This window comes from Acinonyx jubatus, chromosome D1 (genome assembly GCF_027475565.1).
Source record: "Acinonyx jubatus isolate Ajub_Pintada_27869175 chromosome D1, VMU_Ajub_asm_v1.0, whole genome shotgun sequence".
Lineage (NCBI taxonomy): Eukaryota > Metazoa > Chordata > Mammalia > Carnivora > Felidae > Acinonyx > Acinonyx jubatus.
The window spans coordinates 55415847-55442082 of record NC_069390.1 but is presented as its reverse complement, the minus strand read 5'-3'; the positions used below and the strand labels follow the sequence as shown (position 1 = coordinate 55442082).

Below are 26236 nucleotides of genomic sequence, written 5' to 3'. Positions count from 1 at the left end.
TTATTCTTTTGTTTTTGGTGAGATAAGGACAGATGAGTAGTTTTATAATATTTTGATTTTCAAAGTGTGTTGCCTGAATTAGTAGTACCAACTGGGAATTTGTTAGAAGTGCAGTTTCTTGGGCTTTATCACAAACCTGCTGAATCATACATTCTGGGAGTGGGACCTAGAAATCCGTGATTTAACAAGTCCTTTTTGGTGATTCTCATGTATGTTAAAGCTTGAGGACCACTGTTATAATAACTATTGTTTACAGTGTTGTTTTATTTTTTGCTTACCCAGTACTTAACTAACCCATTGTTCATTATTTGTTTCCAAAATTTTACTTTAGTTAATGCTGCAGTGAGTATTTTTGTACATCACACCCATCCACACACCCACACAGGGTATCTAAAGATACAGACATTTCCTGGTCCTTAATTGTTAATTGTTAAGACTTTATTGTTTTAAGCTTTACAAGTTGGTTTTCTGTTTATAAAGTGCTTAAACATCTATTATTTCATTTAAATCAGAGCAACTTGAGGGGCGCCTGGGTGGCTTAGTTAACTGTCTGACTCTTGATTTTAACTCAGGTCATGATTTCATGGTTCATGAGATTGAGCCCCTCGTTGGGCTCTGTGCTGACAGTGTGGAGCCTGCTTGGGATTCTCTCTCTCCCTCTATCTCTCTGTCGCCCCCCCATCTCTCTCTCAGAATAAACAAATTAGAAAAAAAAATCTCAGCACTTGCGAGGTAGGTATTCACTTCATATAGGCGAGGGAACCTAAGCCCAAAGAGATTCACTAACTTGTCCAAGATCACATTTTTACATTTTTAAATATTTTATTAAAATTTTATGTTTAGAATACTTTATTCCTCTTTATTCTCTTTATTCCTCTTTATTCCTCCTTTATTCTCTTATTCCTTTTTTGTTATCCTTCCTCTGTGCAGAGTTGAAATAATAAACTACCTAGCTTAAGTGGGGCATAACAGAACAGTACTTGAAGTATGAAATGGGGGGAAAATTGCATTTACCAGAACTTCCTTCTGGGAAAAATATGAGGAAAAAAAGGAGAATTGGAGAATTTTCTTGGTGCATGTGTGTGTGCTGAGCTCTGCAGCTTATTCATTGCCCTCCCTCCTTTTGGCAGCATTCTGCCTATTTTCTAAACAGACATGGAATAACAACAACACACTGGCTTGAGGAGGTGCCAGTTTAGCTTTTGTGGGGAGCCTGTGTTTTTCACTCTATGTGCTCCTGTAATGTCCTGTTAGACCATTCATTGTATTGTATGTTGTGTGTGTATGTGTGTGTGTACACTTTCCCTTCCAGACTGTGAGTTTTTTGAGAGCAAGACTGTCTTTTCTCTTTGTATATTTCATAGACTGGTATGTAGATGCTGAAGGAATATTTGTTATCGACTGAGACGTTGTTAACCATATCAATTTTTAGTAAATTTTAAAATAAAGTCTCCATTGTTGTTAAGCTCAAGTTTTATTTTCCTTTGTTTATCTAAAGAGTTTATGCTACATTATAGTACCTAATTTTTAGTGTAACATGCTGGTTGATGTTCTTATTTGTGTAACTATCTTTTTAGGATACATTTCGAGAAGTAGAGTTGATGGGTCAAACATTATATACTGTTTAAATGGTTGTTTATACTTGGCTGCCATATTGCATACCCCTGCCCTGTGTAGGTACTTATTTCCAGACATGGCCACAGCATGCAGTATCATTATTCTAGTATTGTTCTAATATTGGGCATTCTAATAGGCAATAGCGTTACTGTTTAAATCTGGATTTCTTTGGTTATTAGCAAGGTTGGATTTTTTTCTTGTTTGACTATTTTACATTATTTTGCATGTTTTGTTAATCATTTGTCCCATCCTCATCCATTTGAGCTGCTATAACAAATTTCCACAGACTGGGTAGCTATAAACAATAGAAATTTATTGCTCATAGTTCTGGAGGCTGAGAAGTCCCAAGATCAAGGTGCCGGCATGGTTGTGTTCTCTCTTGAGGGTCCTTTTCCTGGTCATGCTGGTACATTCTTGCTGTGTTCTCAAATGGCTGAAAGGGTTAGGGATATCTCTGGAACCTCTTTTATATGGGCACTAGTTTGCATTTATGTGAAGGGTTCCATCCTCATGACTTAAGTGCCTTCCAAAGGCCCCACCTACTAATACTATCAATTGGACATTAAGATTCCAATGTATGAATTTTGGAAGGACACAAACATTCAGCCCTTTGCATGTCCATAGTTGAATTTTCTGTTTGAATATTGAGAGTTTTTTTTTTTTTTTATATTTTAGGCTGTTTGCTTTATTAATTTCAAATATTCTCCTCCTCCCCAGCTTGTTTGTTTTTTAATTTTGCTTCTTTTTAATGTAAAAATTTAATATCTAGGTTGATCTATTCTTATGTACCAAGTATGTAAAAAACCTAATGATGTGTAAAAAACCTAATGATACTGAAAGTTGAAAATAAAGCAGTAAAATATGTTAGAAAATACTTCTAAAAAGAGGGGCACCTGACTGGCTCAGTCAGTAGGGCGTGCAACTCTTGATCTCAGGGTTGTAGGTTTGAGCTCTACATGGGTTGTAGAGATTGCCTTAAAAAAAAATCTTTAAAAAAAATACTTTTAAAAGGAGAAATGATATTCCCTTATTAGATGAAGTAGAATTGAACTTTTATTAATAGGGAAAAAGATACTTAAAGATAAATGGAATAATCCACCTGGAAGATCACATAAGCATAAAAGAGTACAAATTATAAAATTATAAGGAGAAATTGACAAATCTGTGGTCCTAGTGGGAGATTTTAATCTCAAATAAAAATATATACAAGATTTGAATTCCATAATTAATAAGCTTAGTTACATACATATGGAATTCTGTATTTAATAAAGAGAATATACTTTTCAGTTATAAAACTAGATTATGTAATTATTTATAAAGGAAGTCTCAACAAATTCCATGGAAATGATACCATACATTTTATGTAGTACATGGTTAAGAGGGCTCAGGAGCCAAATTCTGGTTCTACCTTACCTGTATGACCTAGATGAGTCACCTAACCTCCTGTGCTTCAGGTTTCTCATCTGTAAAATGGAAATGATAATAGTGTGCTCCTCAGAGCTATTGTGAGGGTTAGAGTTCAGTACAGTGCCTTGCCATGTGGTAAGGGCTCAATAGAAGTTTGCAAACATCATTATTGTATTATCATATTTTCTGATCACAATGCAGTGAATGGGAATCAGTAATGAAGAGATAAACACCACCCCCCAAATAAAAGACAAAACCTTTATATATACTGTGTAAACCTTTACGCATTTTATTACTTAGTAATAAAAAAGTGAATTATGGATATACACAACAATGTGGACAAGGAAAACATTCTGAGTAAAACCACATAAAGAGATAAACTGTATGATTTTATTTACATTAAGTATTAGAATAGGCAAAATTGGGGGACTTGGGTGGCTCAGTTGGTTAAACGTCTGACTTCAGCTCAGGTCATGATCTTACCGTTTGTGAGTTTGAGACCCACGTCGGGCTCTGTGCTGACAGCTCGGAGCCTGGGGCCTGCTTTGGATTCTGCGTGTCTCTCTCCCCCCTCCCTCCCTCCCTCCCTGCCTCTCTCTCTCTCTCTCTCTCTCTCTCTCTCTGCCCCTCCCCAGCTCATGCTGTCTCTCACTCTCAAAATAAATATTAAAAAAAAAAAAAAGCATAGGCAAAACTAATTTATGGTGGAAAAGAAATCAATACAGTGGTTTCCTCTGCAGGTTATGAGAGGGAATTGTCCAGGAAGGGCATGAAGGAACTTTCTGGGATGATGCTGTCATTCTCTATCTTGATAGGCATTTGGATTACACAGGTGTATATGTTTGTCACAACTCACATAATACATATATAAAATTTATGCATTTTATTATATGCATATTATATAAAAAGACTGAACAAATTGTTATATAATTGCAAAAAATGGGTAACAATTTAAAGTGCTTTTTAGGGAGATGGCTGAATAAATGAATAGTGGTATAAATGTATGATGAAATATAATGCAACAATTGAAAGAAATACATCTTTTGGGTAGATCTCATAGTCTTAACACTTACCGGAAAGACCCAAGTTGCAGAATGACAAAATACTATGTACTGTTGGTAGAAATCTGTATATTTAAAGTATAAAAACTTGGGTAGGAAGCACATGGTATTGGTCGTCTCTTAGAAGAGAAAAAAAAAAGAAAAATACAGATTTTCCAGTAAATAGTAATAGATCTATGAACTAGGCTATAAGAAGTTCAGAGTTCTGGATATCCAGTGGTAGTTTTTAAATTTTCCATAGTACTTATTAAACTGATAAGAACAGATTCTACACTTGATTTCAGCCAAAAGCCTGAGAAGTGATCCACAATATTTATTTATAAATAAATATGTTTATTAATCCTGTAGGATATTATTCTATCTCTGTCAAAATGTGAAATTCTTAGGCAATGTTATGATTGGAATTGTAGTATTCTAGCCATAAATTTTTTAATTCTGCAGAAATTCAGTAATTTCCTATAGCTGTTTTCTTGTTACTGTACTCAAGGATTTTTTGATGAGGGGAATGCAGATTTAAGACCCTAACTGGAAGAAATTCTTGCTTCATTTTGTTTTTGATGTCCTTCTCTTCCACACACTCCCAGCTCCAGTAAGGGAAATTTGAAAATTGTATAAAATTCTTTCTTGCCTCAGTCACTTTTTCTGTGAATCAAAGGTGTTCTCTCCGTGATGTCTAAAGTTTCTCATTTCTCTGATTTTATGATTTTTAAGTAGTTCTGGAAATGTTTGGATGCAAATATTAGCTTGTAGAGAATCCTGTGAAGATCGAAGCCTTACTTTTACCAGCTAACTTTACAGGTACTTATTTTACCAAATACCTTGTCAGATTTTAGAGTTCTGTAATACAGTGCATTTTCTTCATTTGGACTTAACAGATTTAAAAATTATTGTTAATTCTGGAATAGTCTATTTAGTCAACAAAAATTTTTAATTAAAAAAAAATCTTATGTTTAATTTTGAGAGTGAGAGAGACAGAAGGAGGGACAGAGAGAGAGTGAGACAGCAAATCTGAGACAGGCTCTGCACTGATAGTAGAGACCCCGATGCGGGGCTCGTACCCACAAACCACAAGATCATGACCTGACCTGAAGTCAGACACTCAACCTACTGAGCCACCCAGGCGCTCCTCAACAAATATTTTTTAAAGTGATTGTATATATGATTGTGGAAAACTTATAAATAATTAAAATAATTTGGATTTATTAACACAATTCTGTAAGACATCTATTATGAATTTTTGTACCACATATTTGTAGCCTAATAATAAGCATTAGCTGAGTTCTTTACATTTCCCAAAGTGCTTCCTATCTCCATTTATTTCACTTAATCTTCAAAACAACCTAGTAAGATATATGTGATTTGCAGATGTAAAAATTGTTGCTCAAAGAGATGAAGGTACTTATCCAAAGCCAGGATTAGAAAAATTCAGGATCTCTGACTCCTAATCTATTCTCTTTCCGCTTCCCTACTGTATTTTTGTTTCCGAGATCTTCTCTAGGGAAGTGAGATTAGTGAGGCATATGGTGATGTCTTATATGAGGGTGTACTGTAGACAGTGGAAGGGAAGGCAATAAAATATGGAAATAATGTAAAATTGATTATTTGTTTCATTGTCCTTATTCTCTTTATCCTTGGCTTCATTTTTATCACCAATTTTCATATTATTTATCATGGAAAATGTCTTAAATAAAATTGGTTCTAGGTTCTTTCCCCAGTTTCTCCCCCGACCTAACCAGAACTAGTTACTAGCAATTGTGTGTATTTTTAAATTGCTCTCATCTGTAACTTGCCTCATTTATGGGGTGGAAATAGCCTTTTCTGGTTTCACAGGGTTGTTGTGAAGGGCAGAGGGGATAAGATGGGAAAGGACTCTGAAGATCTTGAAATGCTTTACTTAACAGGGATTATTGTTGCTGCATGTCAGTCTCTGTGGCTCAGTCCATTGCTGGCCTGCTTTTAAATGAATTTATTCTGTTGAAATGTAATTAAACCGTATTAGAATTTCACCATTTAGTACTGCAACTCTCTTGCCTTACATTAGTAAGTTTGTACAGTCTTTTCTGATTAGGAGACATAGAGTGAAATGGTGTCATGTTGTGTGTTATTTAATTGTACTAGGTATAAAGTGTGCAGAGGGTTTTTCACTAATGCCAAATGGCAGGCCAACTGACCTGCACTGGAATTGCAGTGCAGCTACTAGTGCTTATATTACAGCCTGCATTTATTTTCATTTTTTATGTAATCTCTACACCCAACATGGGGCTCGAACTCACAACCCCAAGATCAAGAATCTCACGTTCCATGGACTAAGCCAGTCAGATGCCCCGTAGTCTAGCCTACATTTAAGATGAGCTCTGTGCATAGTAGGAAAGTGTGGCTGTTGGGTCCTCTGAAGCTGTGTAACAGAAAACATTTCTTGATACTTTTTGCCTTAGCACTTGCACTGGTAGTATTTACTGGAACATTTGGCACCTTGTTTCAGATATTACAAAATTAAAGGATACTTTAATGAGGGGAACTTTTAAAGGCTTTTACAAACCTCTGGAGGAGGATTTGCTTGATTTGTGGGATTCTTAGAGGAATATCATGTCAAATTAGTATGGCTTGTTATAATTAGATTTTATGAATATCTAAAATTGTGTACACTCTAAAGTAATGTAAAGAAAGCTGATGTTAACAAGCCCTTTTTTTCTTTTCTGGCATTTCTTAACTTTTTTCTTGAAAAGTATATGTATCTGTAGTTTATGTGTAAGTTCTATATAGATTCATTTCAGTTTAATTGAGCATCTGCGTACCAGGCATCAAACTTAATGCTTGGAGGTACAAAGATATGTAAGAGAGATAGACACAAATGCAGGTATTTTTTTTCTGCGTATGTATTCCCTATTTTATTTATTTTTTAATTTTAATTCCAATAAAGTTAACATACAGTGTTGTATTAGTTTTAGGTATACAGAATTGTCTGATAGTATATAGTACAGTATCATATATTAATATATAAAACATATGCTATTAGTATAGTGTAATATAGATTCAACATTTCCATACATTACCCAGTGTCCAAGTACACTCCTTTCTTAATCACCTTCACCTGTTTCACCTATTCCCCCACCCACCTTCCCTCTGGTAACCATCAGTTTGTTCTCTCTAGTTAAGCGTCTGTTTCTTGGTTTGTCTGTCTCTTTTTTTCCTTTGCTCATTTGTTTTGTTTCTTAAATTTCACATGTGAGTGAAAATCATACGGTGTTTGTCTTTCTCTGAGTGTTGTATTTCACTTAGCATTATACAGAGATATTTTCACTGTAATGTAGTTAGCAGTACGACAGATACATGCTTTGGGAATGTAGCAGACAGATACTTGGTCCAGCATAGAGGTTCAGGCAATGATCCTAAACGAACTCGAAATCAAATCTTGTAACAATGGAAGCACTTTGACTTTTCAGAAATGATAAACCAAAAATTTTTTATGTCAGTCTTGTGCAGATTCTGAAGTGGTGTTACTTAATTTTTATTTATTTTCCACTTTTATGTTTTATTTACTTTCAACTTTATTGAGGTATGATTTGCCTGCAATAAAAATCATTTTCAAGCGTACATAGTTTGATTTTTTTTAGTAATTGTATGTAATTAAATTATCACCACCACGCTCAAGATACGGAACATTTCCATCAGCTTAAAATGTTTTCTTGTGCCCTTTGATGCCCCAGCTGCAGACAGCTAGTGATCTTCTTTCTGTCATTATATCTGTGTCTTTCCTAGAATTCCTTATACATGGAATCATACTGTAGGTACTTTTGTGTTTAACATATTTTATTCAGTGTAATTTGTGTTCAGTGCAGTGTTTTTTGAGATTCATATTGTTGCATATCTTAATATTTTATTCATTTTTTATTGCTAAGTAGTTTTCCATAGTAAGGGTATATCGCAGTTTGTTTATCCATTCACCAGTGGATGGGCATTTCATTGTTTCCAGTTTTTAGCTGTTACAAACTGTTTACATTTTTGGCTGCTGTGATATTTGTGTACAAGCCTTTGAATGGACCTGTTTTCATTTCTCTTCAGTAAATACCTAAGAGTGTGATTGCTGGGTCCTTTATTTAATACATGTGTATTCACTTGATAAGAAACAGCCAAAATGTTTTCAGAGTAGCTGTACCATTTGGTATTCCTGTCAGCAGTATATGAGCATTCCAGTTGTACCATATCCTCATAAACACTTGATATTGTTAGTGTTCTTAACTTCAGTAATTCTAGTGGGGTGTTTGGTGGTATGTCATTTTAATTTGCATTTTGTTAATGACCAGTGATGTTAAACATCTTTTCATTATTGTTGACCATTTAGATAGTTTCTTTTGTGAAATGCCAGTTCACATCTTTTGCCCATATTTAAAAATTGGATTGTTTGGGGGTGCCTGGGTGGCTCAGTCGGTTAAGCGGCCGACTTCGGCTCAGGTCATGATCTTGCGCTTTGTGAGTTCCAGCCCCGTGTCGGGCTCTGTGCTGACAGCTCAGAGCCTGGAGCCTGTTTCAGATTCTGTGTCTCCCTCTCTCTGACCTTCCCCCGTTCATGCTTTGTCTCTCTCTATCTCAAAAATAAACGTTAAAAAAAAAAAATTTGAAAAAATAAAATAAAAATTGGATTGTTTGACTTCTTAATGTTGAACTGTAAGAGTTATTTATGCGAGCCCTTTATAAGATAATTTTTTCTCCTTCCTAGTGTGTGGCTTGCTTTGTCATTTTCTTAACTTGTGTCTTTCAAAGAATAAAAGGTTCAAATTTGGGTGAAATCTGCTTCATCAAATTTTTCTTTGCTTTTTTGTGCCCTGCTTAACATTTAGTGTCACGATCCATTTCAAGTTGATTGTTCCATCACCATTTGTTGAAAAACTTACCTTTGCTGCATTGAATTAGCTTTTGCATCTTTGTTGAAAATCACTTGGGGTGTGTGTGTGTGTTTTCATGGATACTATTTTGATTCATTGAGCTATTTATCTTCATGTCACTACCACACTGTTTTGATAACTATAGTCTTATTGTAAGTCTTGAAATTAAGTAATGTAAATCTTCCCATCGTGTTCTTTTTCAGAGGTGTTTTAGCTATTTTAGATTTTTTGTTTTCAATAGAAAGCTTATTAACTATTAACTTGTCAATTTCTTCAAAAGGCCTGCTAGGATTTTAATTGTGACTGTATTGACTCTGTTTTTCAGTTCCAGTAGAACTGTCATTTTAATAACATAAAAGTCTTTCAGTCCATGAACGTAGGATATCTTTCCATTTATTTATTATTTAATATATTTAATGTTCCTTCACAGTGTTTTGCATTTTTCAGTGTCTTGGTATTCCATATCATTTGTTAAATTTATCCATAAACATTTTATTTTATTTTTTGATGCTGTTGTAAATGGAGCATTGAAAAAATTCATTTTCTTACTGTTCATTGCTGATATGGAAGTGAATATTGAATATTAGGTTATATCCTGTGACCTAGCTAAATTTACTAATTTAGTAGCTTTTCTGTGGATTTCTTAATATTTTCCCTGTAAAAAAATTTTTTTTTCTCTGTACATAATCATGTCATCTAAAAAAAAGATAGTTTGACTTTTTCCTTTCCAATTCTTATGCCTCATTCCTTTTCTTGCCCTTTCATATTGTACCAGTTAGTGAATGGAAGTGATGAGAGTGGACATCCTTACTTTCTATCTCTTTGCTTTCTTCCTAATCTTAGGTCAAAATCATTGAGACTGCACATGCTTTATCTGTAGAGTTTTAATAGATGCCCTTAATCAGGTCTAGGAAGATTCTTTTTTTTTTTTTTTTTTTTTAAGTTTATTTATGTATTTTGAGAGTGAGCGAGCCATGCTTGTGCATGAGCAGGGAAGGAGCAGAGAGAGAGGGAGAGAGAAAATCCCAAGCAGGCTCTGTGCTGTCAGTGCAGAGTCCATTGCAGGGCTTGATCTCATGAGCAATGAGATCATGATCTGAGCCGAGATAAAAATTCAGACCCTTAACTGACTCAGCCACCCAGGAACCCCGGAAGTTTCTTTTTATTTCTAGTTTCTTGACAGTTTTTGGTTAAGGCATTTCATTTGAATTTCATTTTTTTCCAGCTATATTGAGATGTAATTGACATATAACATTGTATAAGCTTAAGGTATACAGTGGGATGATTCAATACATGTCTATATTGCAAAATGATTACCACTATAGGTTAGTTAACACATCCATCATATCACATAATTAACTTTTTTGTGTGTGTGGTAAGAACATTTAAGGTCTATTTTTTTTTTTTTAGCAACTTTCAATGTATAATCTACAATTGTTAACTATAGCCACTCTGATGTACATTTAGAACTATATGATATACCCCAGAACTTATTCATCTTGTATTGATTTGTACCCTTTGACCACCATCTCCCCATTTCCCCCATCCTCTAGCCACGACTATTCTGTTTCTGTGATTTTTTAGCTTTTTTGGATTCCACATATAAGTGAGATCATACAGCATGTTTCTCTGTCTGACTTATTTCACTTAGTATAATGCCCTCAATTTCCATTGATCTTGCAAATGGCTAGATTTCCTTTTTTGTGTGTGTCATTGTGTATATGTATATATTTGTGTATGTATGTATACACACATGTGCGTGCACACACAGACCATGCTTTTTTAATCCATTTTTCTGTCAGTGGACACTTAGGTTGTTCCTATGTCTTGGCTATTGTGAATAATGCTATATTGAATACAGGGATATAGATATCTTTTCAAGATACTGATTTCATTTCCTTTAGATACAAACCCAGAAGTGGGATTACTGAATCATGTGCTAGTTTTATTTTTAATTTTTTGAGAAACCTCCATACCGTATCCCATAGTGGTTGCGCCAGTTTACATTCCCACCAACAGTGCCTAAGGATTATGTGTTCTCCACGTTGGCCAACACTTGTTTCTTTTCTTTTTGGTAATTGCCATACGAACAGGTGTGAAATAATATCTCATTTTGGTTTTAATTTATGTTTCCTTGATGATTGGTGATGTTGAGTACCTTTTCATGTACCTGTTGACCATTTGTATTTCTTCTTTAGAAAACTGTCTTTTCAGCTCCTCTTCCCCCTTTTAATTGGGTTATTATTATTTTTGTTTCCTACTGAGTTCTATGAGTTTCTTATGTATTTTGGATAGTGACACCTTATCAAATATTTGGCTTGTAAATATTTTCTCTCAGTCTGTAGGTTGCCTTTTTATTTTGTTGATTGTTTCTTTTGCTGCGCAGAAGGTTTTTAGTTTGATGTAGTAAAACTTGTTTATTTTTGCTTTTGCTGCTGGTGATTTTGTATCATTTCCAAGAAATTATTGCCAAGACCAATGTCAAGGAACTGTTTTACCTTATGTTTTCTTCTAGGAGTTTTATGGTTTCAGGTCTTACAGTTAACTATTTCGAGTTAATTTTTGTAAGTGGTATAAAATAGGGGTCCAGTGTCATCCTTTTATATGTGGATAGTGTTCTCACTACCATTTATTGAAGACACTGTCCTTTCCCCATTGAATATTCTTGGCTCCCTTGTCAAATATTAGTTGACTGTATATACATGGGTTTGTTTCTGGGCTCTCTATTCTGTTGTAGGTCTATGTGTCATTTTATTTTATTTTATTTTATTATTTTTTAATGTTTGTTTTTGAGAGACAGAGAGAGACAGAGTGTGAGCAGGGGAGGGGCAGTGAAAGAAGGAGACACAGAATCTGAAGCAGGCTCCAGTCTCTGAGCTGTCAGCACAGAGCCCGATGTGGGACTCGAAGTCATGAACTGTGAGATCATGACCTGAGCCGAAGTCAGATGCTTACTGACTGAGCCACCTAGGTGCCCCCATGTGGGTTTTTTTTTTTTTGATGCCAGTACCATATAAATATTCATTTATATGCTGAACATTAGCAATATAAAGTGTCACGTACCATGGAAAAGTGCCATTGGTGGGTCAGTGTGCCATAATACAGATGTATTCTTATTGACAGGATCTTATTCACAGGAAATATCAATAAGTTATTTTGTTAAGTAAAATTGGGGCACCTAAGTAGCTCAGTCTGTTAAGCATCCAACTCTTAACTTAGGCTCAGGTCATGATCTCACCGTTCGTGGGTTTGAGCTCCACATTGGGCTCTGCACTGACGGATTCTGTGTCTGTCTCTCTCTGCCCCTCCCCTGCTTTCTCTCTCTCAAAATAAATAAAATAAACTTTAAAAAACAAATATTAAGTAAAATTAACATAACAAAGTTATGCTTATTTTAACATTTTAAAGTATACAATTAGGTGGTTTCCAATATATTCACAGTGTTGTACAAGTATCATCACTAATTCCAGAACATTTTTATTACCCTGAAAGAAACCCCATACAAATAAGCAATCACTTGCCATTTCACCCCCTTCCCTAAGCTCATGACAATGATTAATCTGCTTTTTATTTCTATGGATTTGCTTTCTCTCAACATTTCATAAAAATGGAATCATTTAGTATGTGGCTGTAATTTTTAATTTATATGTCAACTTGGCTGGGCCACAGTGCCCAGACACGTGTCAAATATTATATGAATGTTTTTCTGAAGATGTTTTTGTATGGGACTAATATTTATATCAGTAGACTTTGAATAAAGCAGATTGCTCACCCTAATATGGTGGGCCTCATCTAATCAGTTGAAGGCCTGAATAGAACAAAAGACTGGCTTCCTTCCCAGGTAAGGGAATTCTGCAGCAGATGGCCTTTGGACCTAAAAGCAGCTCCTTTGTGGGTCTCCAGCCTGATGACCTTTGACTTAAATGGTAACATTGGCTTTTCTCTGGGTCTCCAGCCTATTATCCCACCCTGCAGATTTTAGATTTGCCAATCTCCATAATCATGTGAGCCAGTACCTTAAAATAAATATCTTTTTATACATATACACATCATCTTGGTTCTATTTCTCTGGAGAACCTATAAATACGGTGGCCTTTTGTGGCTGGCTTCTTTCACTTACCAAGTATTTTTTGAGGTTCATCCATGTTGTAATATGTATCAGTATTTATTACTCTCTATAGCTAAGTAAAATTTCATTTTATGGATATACCACATTTTGCATATTCATTGATCTGTTGATGGGCATTTGGGTTATTTCCACTTTTTGGCTATTATGGATAACACTGCCATGAACTTTGGTCTATAAGCTTTTGTTTTAATTTTTCACTTCTTGTGAGTATGTATGCTGAGGAGTGGAATTGTTACATCACATAGTAATTCTGTGTTTACTTTTTTTGAGGATGTGTCAAGTTGTTTTCTAGAAGCTGTACTGGTTTACATTCTCATCAGCAATGTATGAAGGTTCTTACTTCTCCACATCCTGGCCAGTATTTGTTCTTTTGCTTTTGTGTATAACCATTCCAGTGGGTCTGAAGTGATAACTTGCGGTGGTTTTGATTTGCATTTTCCTAGTGACTAATGGATGTTGAACATCTTTTCATGTGCTTTCATGTGCTTATTGACCGTTTGTATATTTTCTGTGGAAAAATGTATATTTAATACTTTTGCCTTTTTAATTTAACTTAAATTTTTAAAAAAGTTTTATTTATCTTGAGAGAGAGAGCATGAGGAGGGGAAGGGGCAGAGTGAGAGGGAGAGAGAGAATCCCAAGCAGTCTCTGTGCTGTCAGCTTGGAGCCTGACGTGGGTCTTGATCCCATAAACCGCAAGACCATGACCTGAGCTGAAATCAAGAGTAAGACACCAACTGACTGAGCCACCCAGAATCCCCTGCTTTTGCCTTTTTAAAATTGGGCCATTGGTCTCTTTGCTATAGATTTTTAAGAGTTCTTTATGTATTCTGGATATTAAGCCCTTATATCAGATACATGATTTGCAAATAATTTTCCTATTCTATTGTCTTTTCATTTTCTTTCCTTCCTTCCCTTTCATATTCTTTCCTTTTGTTTTTTTTAAAAGTAATCTCTACATCAAAGTGGGGCTCGAACTCATAATCCCAAGATCAAGAGTCACATGCTCTACTGACTGAGCCAGCCAGGCAACCCTTCTTTTCATATCCTTGATAATGTCTTTTTTTTTTTTTTAACTTTTTTAACATTTATTCATTTTTGAGAGAGAGAGAGACAGAGCATGATCTGTGGAGGGGCAAAGGGAGAGAGAAGAGACACAGAATCTGAAGCAGGCTCCAGGCTCTGAGCTGTCAGTACAGAGCCCAATGCGGGGCTCGAACCCACAAACTGAGATCATGACGTGAGCCAGAGGCAGATGCTTAACCGACTGAGCCACCCAGTTGCCCTGATAATGTCCTCTGATGCATATTTTTAACTTTGATGAAGTTGTTTTACTTTTTTTTTTCTTTTCTTGATATGCTTTTGGTGTTCCATTTAAGAATCTATTGCCAAATTGGAGATCTTGAAGATTTACTCCTATACTTTCTTTTAAGAATTTTATAGTTTTAGCTATTACATTTAATCGTTGGTCCACTTTGAGTTAAATTTTACATTTGGAATGAGATAGGGGTCCAATTTCATTCTTTTGTATATGGAAATTCACTTGTAGCACTATTTGTTGAAAAGACTATTCTTTCTCCTTTTAATGGTTGTGGCATCCTTGTTGAACAACAACGTGGGGCTTGAACTTGTGAACCACAAGATCATGACCTGAGCTGAAGTAGGATGCTTAACTGACTGAGCTACTCAGGCATCCCAGAACTACATATTCTTAAATAACTAGTGGGTCAAAAGAAATCACTGGGAAAATTAGAAAATACTTTGACGGGAATGAAAACAAAAACACAGTATACCAAAACTTACAGTATGCAGTGAAGCTACTCTGGGAAATTAGTAGCTCTGAACACCTACATTAAAAATAAAGATCTCAGATCAACCTAACTTTACACCCAAGAAACTAGTAAATAGCAAACCAAATCCAAAACCAGAAAAAGGGAGAAAATAATAAAGATTAGATCAGAGATAAATGAAATAGAGGATAGAAAGACAGTAGAGAGAATGAATGAAACCAAAGTCGATTCTTTGAAGAGCTCAACAACAGGCAAATCTTTAGTCTAAGAAAAAAGAGAGAAGATGCAAATAGCTAAAATGAGAAATGAAAATGGGGGCATTACTCTTTATTCTACCATTAAAATAAAAAGTATTATAAGAGTACTATGAGCAGTTGTATGCCAACAAATTGGATAACCTAGATGAAAAGGACAAATTCCTAGAAACACACAAATTACCAAAACTGATTCAAGAAAAGAATAGAAATTCTCAACAGACCTTTTACAAATAATGAAATTGAATCAGTAATTAAAAACCTTCCAACAAAAAGTCTAGGAGTAGACATCTTCATAGGTGGACTTTACTAAACAGTTAAAGAAGAATTAACACCAGTCCTTCTCAAACACTCCCTCCCAACCCCCCCCCACCAAAAAAAAAAAGAAGAGAAGGGAACACTCACATTCTATGAGGTCCTCATTATTCTGATATGAAAGTCACACAAAGATATCACAAGAAAACTACAGATCAATATCCCTTATGAACATTGATGGAAAAATTCTCAAAAAACAACAACACATTTACAGGATTATACACTTTGACAGAGTGAGATTCATCCCAGGAATGTAAAAGTTCAATATAAGAAAATCAATGAATGAAATACACCATACAAATAGAACAAAGGACAAAACCATATAATCATGTCAATAGAGACAGGAAAAGCATTTGACAAAATTCAGCACCTTTTCATGTTAAAACTGCTCAGTAAACTAAAGGCACAGCATAGAAAATATAGTCAATGATATTGTAAGAGCACTGTGTGGTAACAGATGGTAGCTACACTTGTGATGATCATAGCATAACTTAAAGAGAAGTTGGATCACTGTTATATACCTGAAATACTGTAACACATATAAACACATGTAGTATCCTGTGTCAGTTATACTCAAAAAATTTAGACAAATATATTAAAAAACACTCAGTAAACTAGGAATAAAAGGAAACTTCCTTTTAAAAAAATTATTTGTTTTGAGAGAGAGGGAGGGAGCGGCAGAGAGAAAGGGAGAAGGAGAATCTCAAGCAGGCTCCGGGCTATCAGCTTGGAGCCCAGCATGGGGCTTGATCTAGTGAACCATGACACCATGACTAGAACTGAAACCAAGAGTCAGATGCTTAACTGACTGAGCCACCAGGTGCCCCGGAAACTTCCTTAATATGATAAAGGGCTCATAGAAAAACCCACAGTAACATTCATTATACAGTTGACCCTTGAACAACATGGGTTTGAACCATGTGGGTCCAAATTTTTTTGATAAATACAGTACTATAAATTTATTTTCTCTTCCTTATGATTTTCTTAATAACATTTTCTTTTATGTAGCTTAGTTTATGGTAAGAATACAGTATATAATATAACATACAAATGTGTTAATTGTTTGTTATTGGTAAGGCTTACAGTCACCAGTAGGCTATGCATAGTTAAGGTTTTGGGGAGTCAAAAGCCATACATGGATTTTTGACAGCTTGTATTGTGTAAGGGTCAGCTGTACTCAGTGGCAAAAGACACATCTTTCCCCCTAACATCAGGAACAAGAGGGAATCCCCACTTTCTCCACTGCTCTTCTCTTGGCATTTGAACATTGTAATTTGATCTGAAAGTGGTATTTCTTTATTAGTTTTTAAAATTATTACTTAAGTTTTAAAAGTTCATTTGAAATATTGGTTACATATTTCATTTGCTTGATGGCAGCATTTTTCTCATGAGTGTCCTTTGGCTACTGTTTTTCCTTTTTTAAAATTTACATTTGGGTTATTTATTTTTTGAATGAAAGGGGTTTTCCCCGTACTACTTTTTGTAGGTATCTCAGGGTAGCTACAGTCTTCCAAATCTACAGTAATTTTCTTTACAACCAGGTTTGTGTGTATTAATTTATTTTATTTCTCCTTTACCAGAGAAGATTGGACCGTTGGTAGTGCAGGCTGTCTCACTATCTTTTTGCCACACCAGCAACCTAATTTCTGCTAGTGTAGCTTGTTTATGTGATTCCTAATTTAGTACTGTCTCCTCTACTTCTTCAAACTGTGAACAACAAAGCTCTTTCCCCAGCCCACGTCCCCTGTTTTCGTTGTTGCAAATGTGGTTTAAATTTTATACCTCAGGAAGTATACTTGAAGAAATGTAGACACCTCCCCCCTTGAGTTTTGGAGCCTTGTGCCTTATATTCACCCTCCTTCTCCAGTTTGTCTCTCTTTTGGCTTATCTTTCACTTATATTTCATATGTTTCCTAGTTTTATTGGAGATCATGTTTGCATGTATGTTTTTTATTCTCTTTATTGCTTTTGAGTAACTTCTGGGAGGAGTAAGAAGATTTTCACTTTGCTCTGTCATGAAGACCAGAGTTGCTTAAAATGTATTTTTTGTTAGTGCTGTGCATATTCATTTAGTCAAAATATTTAAACTGGATTAAATTTGATAATTCTAAGCTGTGGAATGTATTTGCACTTATTTAACAAAGACTTGTCTAACATTTAGTATGTGCCAAGTCTGTTCTAAGTGCTTTACAAATATGTACATTTCATCTTCATAATAATCCTGTGAGGTAGGTGTTCTTTTTATTCCCATTTAACCAATAGGACACTGAAGCACAGTCAGGAAAATTAACTTGCCCAAGGTTGCCTGCCTAATTAATAAGAAATAAGAACACTTTCTGCTTTTCATTTTATGACGATAGCATTTGTGGATCTTGGCATCATCCATTTATACCTTGTCTTAATGGATCCCTTGAGAAGAGAGTCTATGTCTTATTCATCTTTTTATTTCCAATGCCTCTTTAGCAGAATACCTGAAATTCAGAAGATACTTGATGAATGTTGGTGACTATTTTTATTAGGAGCCAAGTAATTTCCTCTGTGCCAGACTTTTATAGTTTTCAGTTCTTTATTCTACTTGCTTTGTTTAAAAAAAAGTTTTTTGTGTTTCATGTCATCATTTTAATGTTATTGCCATATTTGCTGTAATAATACCCCTAAAAACAGCCATTGTATTCCAGAACAAAATTATAAAGGTTTTTTTTTTAATTAAAGAATTATCAATATGCTAATAATATAAGCACTAATTCCCTTACCCCAGCTTGCTGTCCATGTTAAAAAATTATTTTTTATATCCTAATATTAGTTCTATTTAAAGTATTATTTATAAAATAACAGAGGTGAACTAACTCAGAGTAGTAAAATATGGTAGTTATAGTTCATTTGTTTTTGTTTTTTGTTTTTTTAGTCCATGCATATTTAATACTCATTTTTTTTTCTATTTTAAGCATATATTACCATTTAGGGGCACCTGGGTGGCTCAGTTGGTTGAGCATCCGACTTCGGCTCAGGTCGTGATCTCACAGCTTGTGGGTTCGAGCCCTGCATCGGGCTGTGTGCTGACAGCTCAGAGCCTGGAGCCTGCTTCGGATTCTGTCTGCCTCGCTCTCTACCCCTCCCCCACTCGTGCTCCGTCTCTGTCTTTGTCTCTGTCTCTAAAAAATGAATGAAAACCTTAAAAAAAAAAAAAGAATATATCACCATTTTAAAAAACCTTTAAAAAAAGTTTTTATTTAAATTCCAGTTAAAGATACAATGTAATACTAGTTTCAAGTGTTCAATACAGTGATTTAACACTTCCATACAACACCCTGTGCTCCTCACAACAAGGGTACTTCATCTCCCTCACTTATTTTACCCATTCCCCCACCCACATCCCCTCTGGCCACCATCAGTTTGTTCTCTATAGTGTAGAGTCTGTTTCTTGGTTTGCCTCTTTTTTTTTTTTTTTTTTTTTTGCCTTTGCTTATTTGCCTTGTTTCTTAAATCTACAGATGAGTGAGATCATACAGTATTTATCTTTCTCTGACTTATTTTCACTGAGCATAATACTCTCTAGCTCCATCCATGTCCCTGCAAATGGCAAGATTTCATTTTTTATTGCTGAGTTATATTCCATTATGAATATATATGTATCACATCTTCTTTATCATCAGTTGATGGGCATTTGGGCTGCTTCCATAGTTTGGCTATTGTGGATAATGCTCCTGTAAACATTGGGGTGCATGTATCTCTGAATTAGTATTTTTATATTCTTTGGATAAAACACTTAGTAGTGCGATTGCTGGATTGTAGGGTAGTTCTATTTTTAACTTTTTAAAAAAGTTTATTTATTTATTTTGAGAGAGAGAAAGAGAGTGAGCACACGTGTGTGCATAAGCAGGGGAGGGGCAGAGAGAGAAAGGGGAAGAGATAATCCCAAGCATGATCCACGCTCAGCACAGAGCCCAACGGAGGGCTCTATCTCACGAGTGTGAGATCACAATCTGAGCCGATATCGAGAGTCCAACGCTTAACCAACTGAGCTAGGCACTCCTTTTTTAACTTTTGAGGAACCTCCATACTGTTTTCCAGAGTGGCTGCACCAGTTTGTGTTCCCACCAACAGTGCAAGAGGGTTCCCCTGTCTCCACATCCTCACCAACATCTGTTGTTTCTTTTGTTGTTGATTTTAGCTATTTTGACAGGTGTGAGGTGGTGATCTCTCATTGTAGTTTTGATTTGTATTTTCCTGATGATCAGTGGTGTTGGGCATCGTTTCATGTGTCTGCTGATCATCTGTATGTCTTCTTTGGAAAGATGTCTATTCATGTTGTCTGCCTATTTTTAATTGGATTATTCATTTTTTGGGTATTGAGTTTTAAAAGTTCTTTATATATTTTGAGTATATATCACTGTTGATCTATTATGCCAGTGATAGACACCTGGACTACTTCCTGTTTTTGTCTGTTTATGAATAAAGGTGCTATAGATATTTTTGTTGAGTGTTTTTAGGGATGTGTATTTTCATCTCTCTTGGTAAATGCCCACTATTAGAATTGCTGTGTCAAGATAGATGTGTGCTTAATTATGTAATAAAAACCATATTTTTTCCCAAAGTGGTTGTATTATTTTACATTCCCACCACCAACATACTAGAGTTTTATAGCTCTATCATCCCATTGATATTTGTAGTTATCAGTCTTTTAAGTTTTAGCCATCTGGTATGTGTGTTTATCTGTATTTTTAACATTTATCATTATGGTTATTAATATCCCATTTCCACTACCACCATTAATAATTTGAACATTCTTAGGTGTTCTGCTTATCCTGGTGATGAATTATTGAGTTAGGGAGTCCCCAAGACAACTCTCACTTTTGACACCAACCGCAAGTTTGGAGGTCTCAAAGTTTACCCTCACTTCTGACATGATTTGCAAGATCAGGGAGCCCCAGGACCACCCTTAGATTTGATAATTCAATAGAAGGACTCACAGAACTCATTGAAAGTTTACTGAAGTGTGTGTATGGTGTGTGTGTGTGTGTGTGTGTGTGTGTGTGTTTTATAGTGAAAGGATATTACCTTATAATCAGCCAAGAGAAGAGGTATATTTGGTCACCATGATATGATTAACTGCCCATGTGGCTGACCTTATTAGTTTCCAGCTTCTTCAGAGGTTGAACTGATAACCATGTGTTAGGAACCCCCCTCCCCCTCCACACCACTCTCAATAAATCACATTGCTATCATAGACTATGCATGGCCTAAGGTCCCCAGGTAAACAAAAACACTGTTATCAGACATGACATTCCATAGGTTTAGAGATCATTCCCCAGAAGTCAAGGGCAAAGGCCAGACCTCTCTTGGGGTAAGGTTAATCCTTTACTGCACATTCATATACCCTCCTTGTTTTTTAAAGCTCATGTACACAAAATAGTTAGGTTTTCTGATACAGTCTGTCCAAGGTTGAGAAACTTAACTGGTCCATATGGATATAGATTGTGATCTTGGTTCTACTGAGCTATTTAATTCATACTCATGAAGAGCCTGAAACCTGATTATTTAGTTTCTATCCATTCATTCAGCAAACATTTACTGAATAAACTTCTTTAGCTTTCAGGCACTGTGCTACACATATAAATACAAAACACACTCCTTGCTCTCAGGGAACTCTAGTCAATTCACAATTAAAATACTTGAAGCAGGTGCTTTGTTACATCATGCTGGAGGACCTTAGAGAAAGGGTATCCAAATCACAAGTGGAATTCAGGAAGACTTTTTAGAGGTTATGCTTAAGCTAAGTTTTGAAGGAGGAGGAAGAATTAAGCCAAATAATGGGGGAAGGGAATTCCAAGTAAAAAGGAGTACATTTGCTAGACTATGAGCATGAGCCTACTGGTCCTTTTAAGAACTTTAGCTGGGGTCTGAGATGTGAATGGGGGAGTTTACAGAGATAAAGTCACATACAACCTTAAGGGAATTTAGCTTTTTACTCTGGGAGTGATGAGGAGCTTTTTTAGGAATATTAGTAGGAGAGTAGCTTGATCAGATTTGTTTTAGAAAAATTATTTGGAATATTGGATTTTATTAGAGAAATAACTATTACAGGGATTTATTCTTACTTTATATATGTTGTTTATAGCAACATTATTTATAATAGGTAAGATATGAAACAACCCAAATTCATCAGTAGATAAATGAATAAACAAATTGTAGTATATCCATACAGTGGAGTATAATAATAATTGTATTTTTACAGTGGAGTGGAATAATAATTCAGTCACAAAGGGTAATGGAGTATTGATACCTTCTACAACTTGGACCTTGGAAACATACTAAGTGAAAGAAGTCAGTCAAAGGGTCATGTATGATTCCTTTCATATGAAATCTCCAGAATAGGCAAATATGTAATAGAGGCAGAAAAATATATTACTTTTTGCCAGGGATAAAAGGAGGGGGAATGGAGAGAGTGATTACTTAATGAATATGGAGTGTTCTGGAGTAATGAAAAGGTTTTGAAAGTGGGTAGAGGTGGTAGTTGCATACTGTGAACACATGAAATGCTGTTGAACTGAACACTTTATTATTTATTTATGTATTTAATTTTTATTTTTATTTACTTTATTTTCTTTTATTTATTTATTTTTTTAACTGAACACTTTAAACTGGTTAATTGTGGGGTGCCTGGGTGGCTCATTCGGTTATGAACTCGTTGTTGGTGAGTTGGAGCCCTGCATCGGGCTCTGTGCTGACAGCTTGGAGCCTGGAGCCTGCTTCTGATTCTGTGTCTCCCTCTCTCTCTCTGCCCCTTTCCAGCTCATGCTCGGTCTCTCTTTGTCTCTCAAAAATAAATAAATGTTAAAAACATTTTTTAAAATTATTAGTTGTATGTCATATAAATTTCACCTCAAAAATATATACACATCCACATGGTATGAATTCAAATAACACAAACAATGCAGTAAAAGGTCCAGTTCCTTTCTTCATATGGAGCCATTGTCAAGTCAGTTTCTTGTTAATATTTCAGAGAATTCTATCACAGTGATTTCCTAGGGAACCACAGTAGGCATTTTTCCACAGAGTAGTTTTTCATTTAAGGGACTACAGATCTTCCTTGACTTACAGTGGGGTTATGTTTTGATAAACTCATTGAAAGTTGAAAATAATGACATTAGGTCAAAAATGCATTTTGTATACCTAACCTACAAAACATCATAGCTTAGCCTAGCCTACCTTAAACATGCTCAGAACACTTAGATTAGCATACAGTTGGGCAAAATAATTTAACGCAAAGCCTATTTTATAACAAGGTGTTGACAATCTCATGTAATTTATTGACTACTGTATTGAAAGCGAAAACCAGAATTGTTGTATGGGTATAGAATGGTTGGTTATAAGTAAGGTGTTTACCATTGTGATTGCGTGGCTGACTGGGAGCTGGGGTGCACTGATGCTGCCTTGCACAACAGTGGAGAGTTTTGTGCTGGCCCAGGAAAAGATCAAAATTTAAAATTTGAAGTTCGGTTTCTACTGAATGCATATCACTTTTGCACCATTGTAAAGTCGAAAAATTGTAAGTCGAACCATTGCAAGTTGGGGACCATCTGTGTTGTAATGGAGTAGTATTGTAATTATAATACAGCATATATGGGTAAACATTTTCATGTAAAAAGATAGTATACTATATATACATTAATCTGTAACTTTTCTGTTTACTTAACATTGCGTCTTCTTGTAAAGTTGACGCAGTAGAATTTACTAAGTAATCCATGTTTTCTCCTTTGAATCAAAATGTCTTCTTTTTCAGTTACCAAATTTTTGTGTATTTAGGTGCATTTCTGACTTCTGTTTCATTATCTTTCTGTTTATTCATGTTCCATTACTAAGCTATCTTAATTATTGCCACCTTATTAAATTAGTTTTTATTATGTGGTGAAGGTAGGTCTTTTGAAATACTCTTTCTCAGAATCGTAATAACTGTTCTTAAGTGTTCATTTTTTCCATGTGAACTTTATAATCAACCTATTTAGGTAAAAGAAAAATGCTTTTGAAATATGGCAAACTTATCTCAACTCTCCAACCTTTGGCAACCACTAATCTACTTTATGTCTCTGTAGGCTTGCTTATTCTGGGACATTCTGTATAAATGAAATAATGTAATATGTGTCCTTTTATGTGGCTTCTTAGCATAGTGTTTTCCAGGTTCATCCATACTGTATCATGTATCAGTATTTCATTCCTTTTTTGAATAATATTCTATCATATGATATAGCACATCTTATTTATCTGTTCACCAGTTAATGGACTTTTGGGTTGATTCCACTTTCTGGCTATTATGAATAATGTTGCTATGAACATTTGCTTACAAGTTTTTATATAGACAAGTTTTCTTGGGTATGTACCTAGGAATAGAACTGCTGGGTCAATATGGTAACTCTATGTTTAACCTTTTGAGGAACTCCTACACTATGATTTTCTAAAGCAGCTGCATCATTTTATATTCCTACCAGCATTGTATGACAGTTCTAATTTCTCTACGTCTTTGCCATCGCTTGTTCTTGTCCATCTGTTTAATTATAGCATCCATTAATATTTTTAAAGATGTTTATGAGAAACTGATGTTGAATTTTAACAAATGCCTTTTCATCTTCTATGGAGATTATGAGAAGATTTTTTTGTTCTCTCTTGATACTGTGAATTATAACAAATAGGTTTCTAATATTAATGATGTTGATTTTGAATAGTTGTCAACTTGGATTTGTTTTCTTTCTTTAGAACAGAAAATTACTTAGCAGACATGTAATTGTTTCATAACAGTTAAAAAATCCACCGAGAATTTTAAAATTAATTGATACGCACATTCAGAATAAGAGTTCCCATTTTCTTGGAGACTTCACTTGAACATCCTTATTTTAAGATGAGTTACATCTAGGCTTTCAAGCTAAATAAATAAACACTGAATGCTAAATGAATACTACTACTGAATAAATAGCTTAAATGTTTGCTTTCATGTTTTGTGAAATATTAGAAAATACTACCTCCTTCAAAATATGGGTAAGTTTTCAGATTTTTTTTTTTTTTTTTTTTTTTTTTTTGAGAGCAAGTGAGCACAGGTGGGGAGAGCCTCACTCCCAGGGCAGAGCCTGATGCAAGGCTCAGTCCCACGACCCTGGGATTACTAACCTGAGCTGAAATCAAGAGTCAGACACTTAACCGACTAAGCCACCAAAGTGCCCCAGTTTTCAGATTTTTTAATGATGAAAGTATAAGCTAGTTCATTTTAGTTTCTTCTGACTGGGTATTTATGATAGGTGAGAAGATAACGTATATACATACATATATATATGTGTATATATATATATATATTTTTTTTTAATTTATTTTTGAGAGAGAGAGAGTGGGAGGGAGAGGGCAGGGAGAGGGGGAGAGAGAGAGAGACAGAGAGAGAGAATCCCAAGTAGGCTCTGCACTGTGAGCGCAGAGCCTAATGTGTGGGGCTTGAACTCATGAACTGTGAGCCAAAAACCAGAATTGGGTGCTCAACCGACTGAGTCACCCAGGCGCCCCAAGCACTTAATATATTTTAAATAACTAAATTTTACTCTATCATTTGACATGGGTACTGTTATAACTATCCCCATTTTGAGGCACAGAGAAGTCAAGTGACTTGACCAAGATCATAGGGCTACTAAGTGGTAGAGCCAGAATTTGAATGTAGTTTTTCTGAGTCCAGAGCCTTTTGTCAGCAGTGTTCCTAGAACATAAGATGAATAAAATATTGTCCTTTCCCTGAACACAGTTTTTACTGGGTAGTGTCTGAGGATGTGTTGATAAATTTACATAAAATTATTGTTATACTTCTGCTAATGAATTTTTATTTGTGTTTTTAGGACATTCAGTCAGAAGAAGGCTGCTATTGAAAGAGAGTATGCACAGGTAAGCTTAGAAATTGAGGTGACCATTCTAGGTATACCTCTTCTTTGGCTTAAAGGCAGATATACTCATTAGAGAGAAACTTGTTATCCCTGCATCCTGTTTTTCTTCTTATTTCTGACTATCTCACTTTGATTCTCTCTTTACTCCATTTGAATCTCTAGATGAGGAGCTAAGTTGCTCCTTACTACAATGAAAGTTATGAACTTTTGGAGAGAAGATAATATTTATAGCAGTTGTAAGGTATTTACAAATATAAATAATAATGCATATACTTTATAAGTATATATAGGTGACTCTCAAACAACATGGGCTTGAACTATGATTGTCCACCAATATGTGGGGTTTTTTTGGATAAATATATGTACAGTACTGTAAATGTATGTTCTCTTCCTCATAGTTTTCTTAATAACAGTTTCTTTTCTCTAGCTTACTTTATTGTAAAAATACAGTATATAATATAACATAAAATATATGCTAATTGACTGCTTATGTTATCAGTAAATCTTCTGGTCAATAGTAGCAATTAGTGGTTAAATTTTTAGGGAGTCAAAAGTTATATGGGAATTTTTGACTACATTGGGGGTTGGCATCCCTAATTGCTGCATTGTTCAAGCGTCAGCTGTATATTCATTCTCTTACATATCCCATTCTTTGCAGTCTTATGGAAGGTTTATTTTGTTCAGTCGGGCATTTATTTAGGTCCCTATTGACAGAGAATGATGTACTTTGAATGGATGACATCGTTCTATTTCTAGGGAAATTTAAGCATTTCATTCTTTTATTTATTTAAATTTAAAAAAAATGTTTATTTATTTTTGAGAGAGACAGCACATGAATGGGGGAAGGGCAGAGAGAGGGAGACACAGAA

At 35.1% G+C, this 26236-nt stretch overlaps 1 protein-coding gene and 1 pseudogene across 7 annotated transcripts in view; one reads left to right on the top strand and one right to left on the bottom strand.

Annotated features, from left to right (window-relative positions):
- The window catches only part of FCHSD2 (FCH and double SH3 domains 2), a 294180-nt gene that overhangs the window by 31648 nt on the left and 236296 nt on the right, over positions 1-26236 (top strand). For 6 of the 7 annotated variants that reach the window (XM_027039763.2, XM_053203647.1, XM_027039764.2 and 3 more), the window contains exon 3: positions 25323-25368. The exons of the other annotated variant lie outside the window; for it this stretch is intronic. In XM_027039763.2, coding sequence (XP_026895564.1) covers positions 25323-25368 — 46 coding nt within the window. The remainder of the gene's footprint in view (positions 1-25322; positions 25369-26236) is intronic. 7 annotated transcript variants of the gene reach the window in all.
- Positions 4232-4389, bottom strand: LOC113593813 (uncharacterized; annotated as a pseudogene).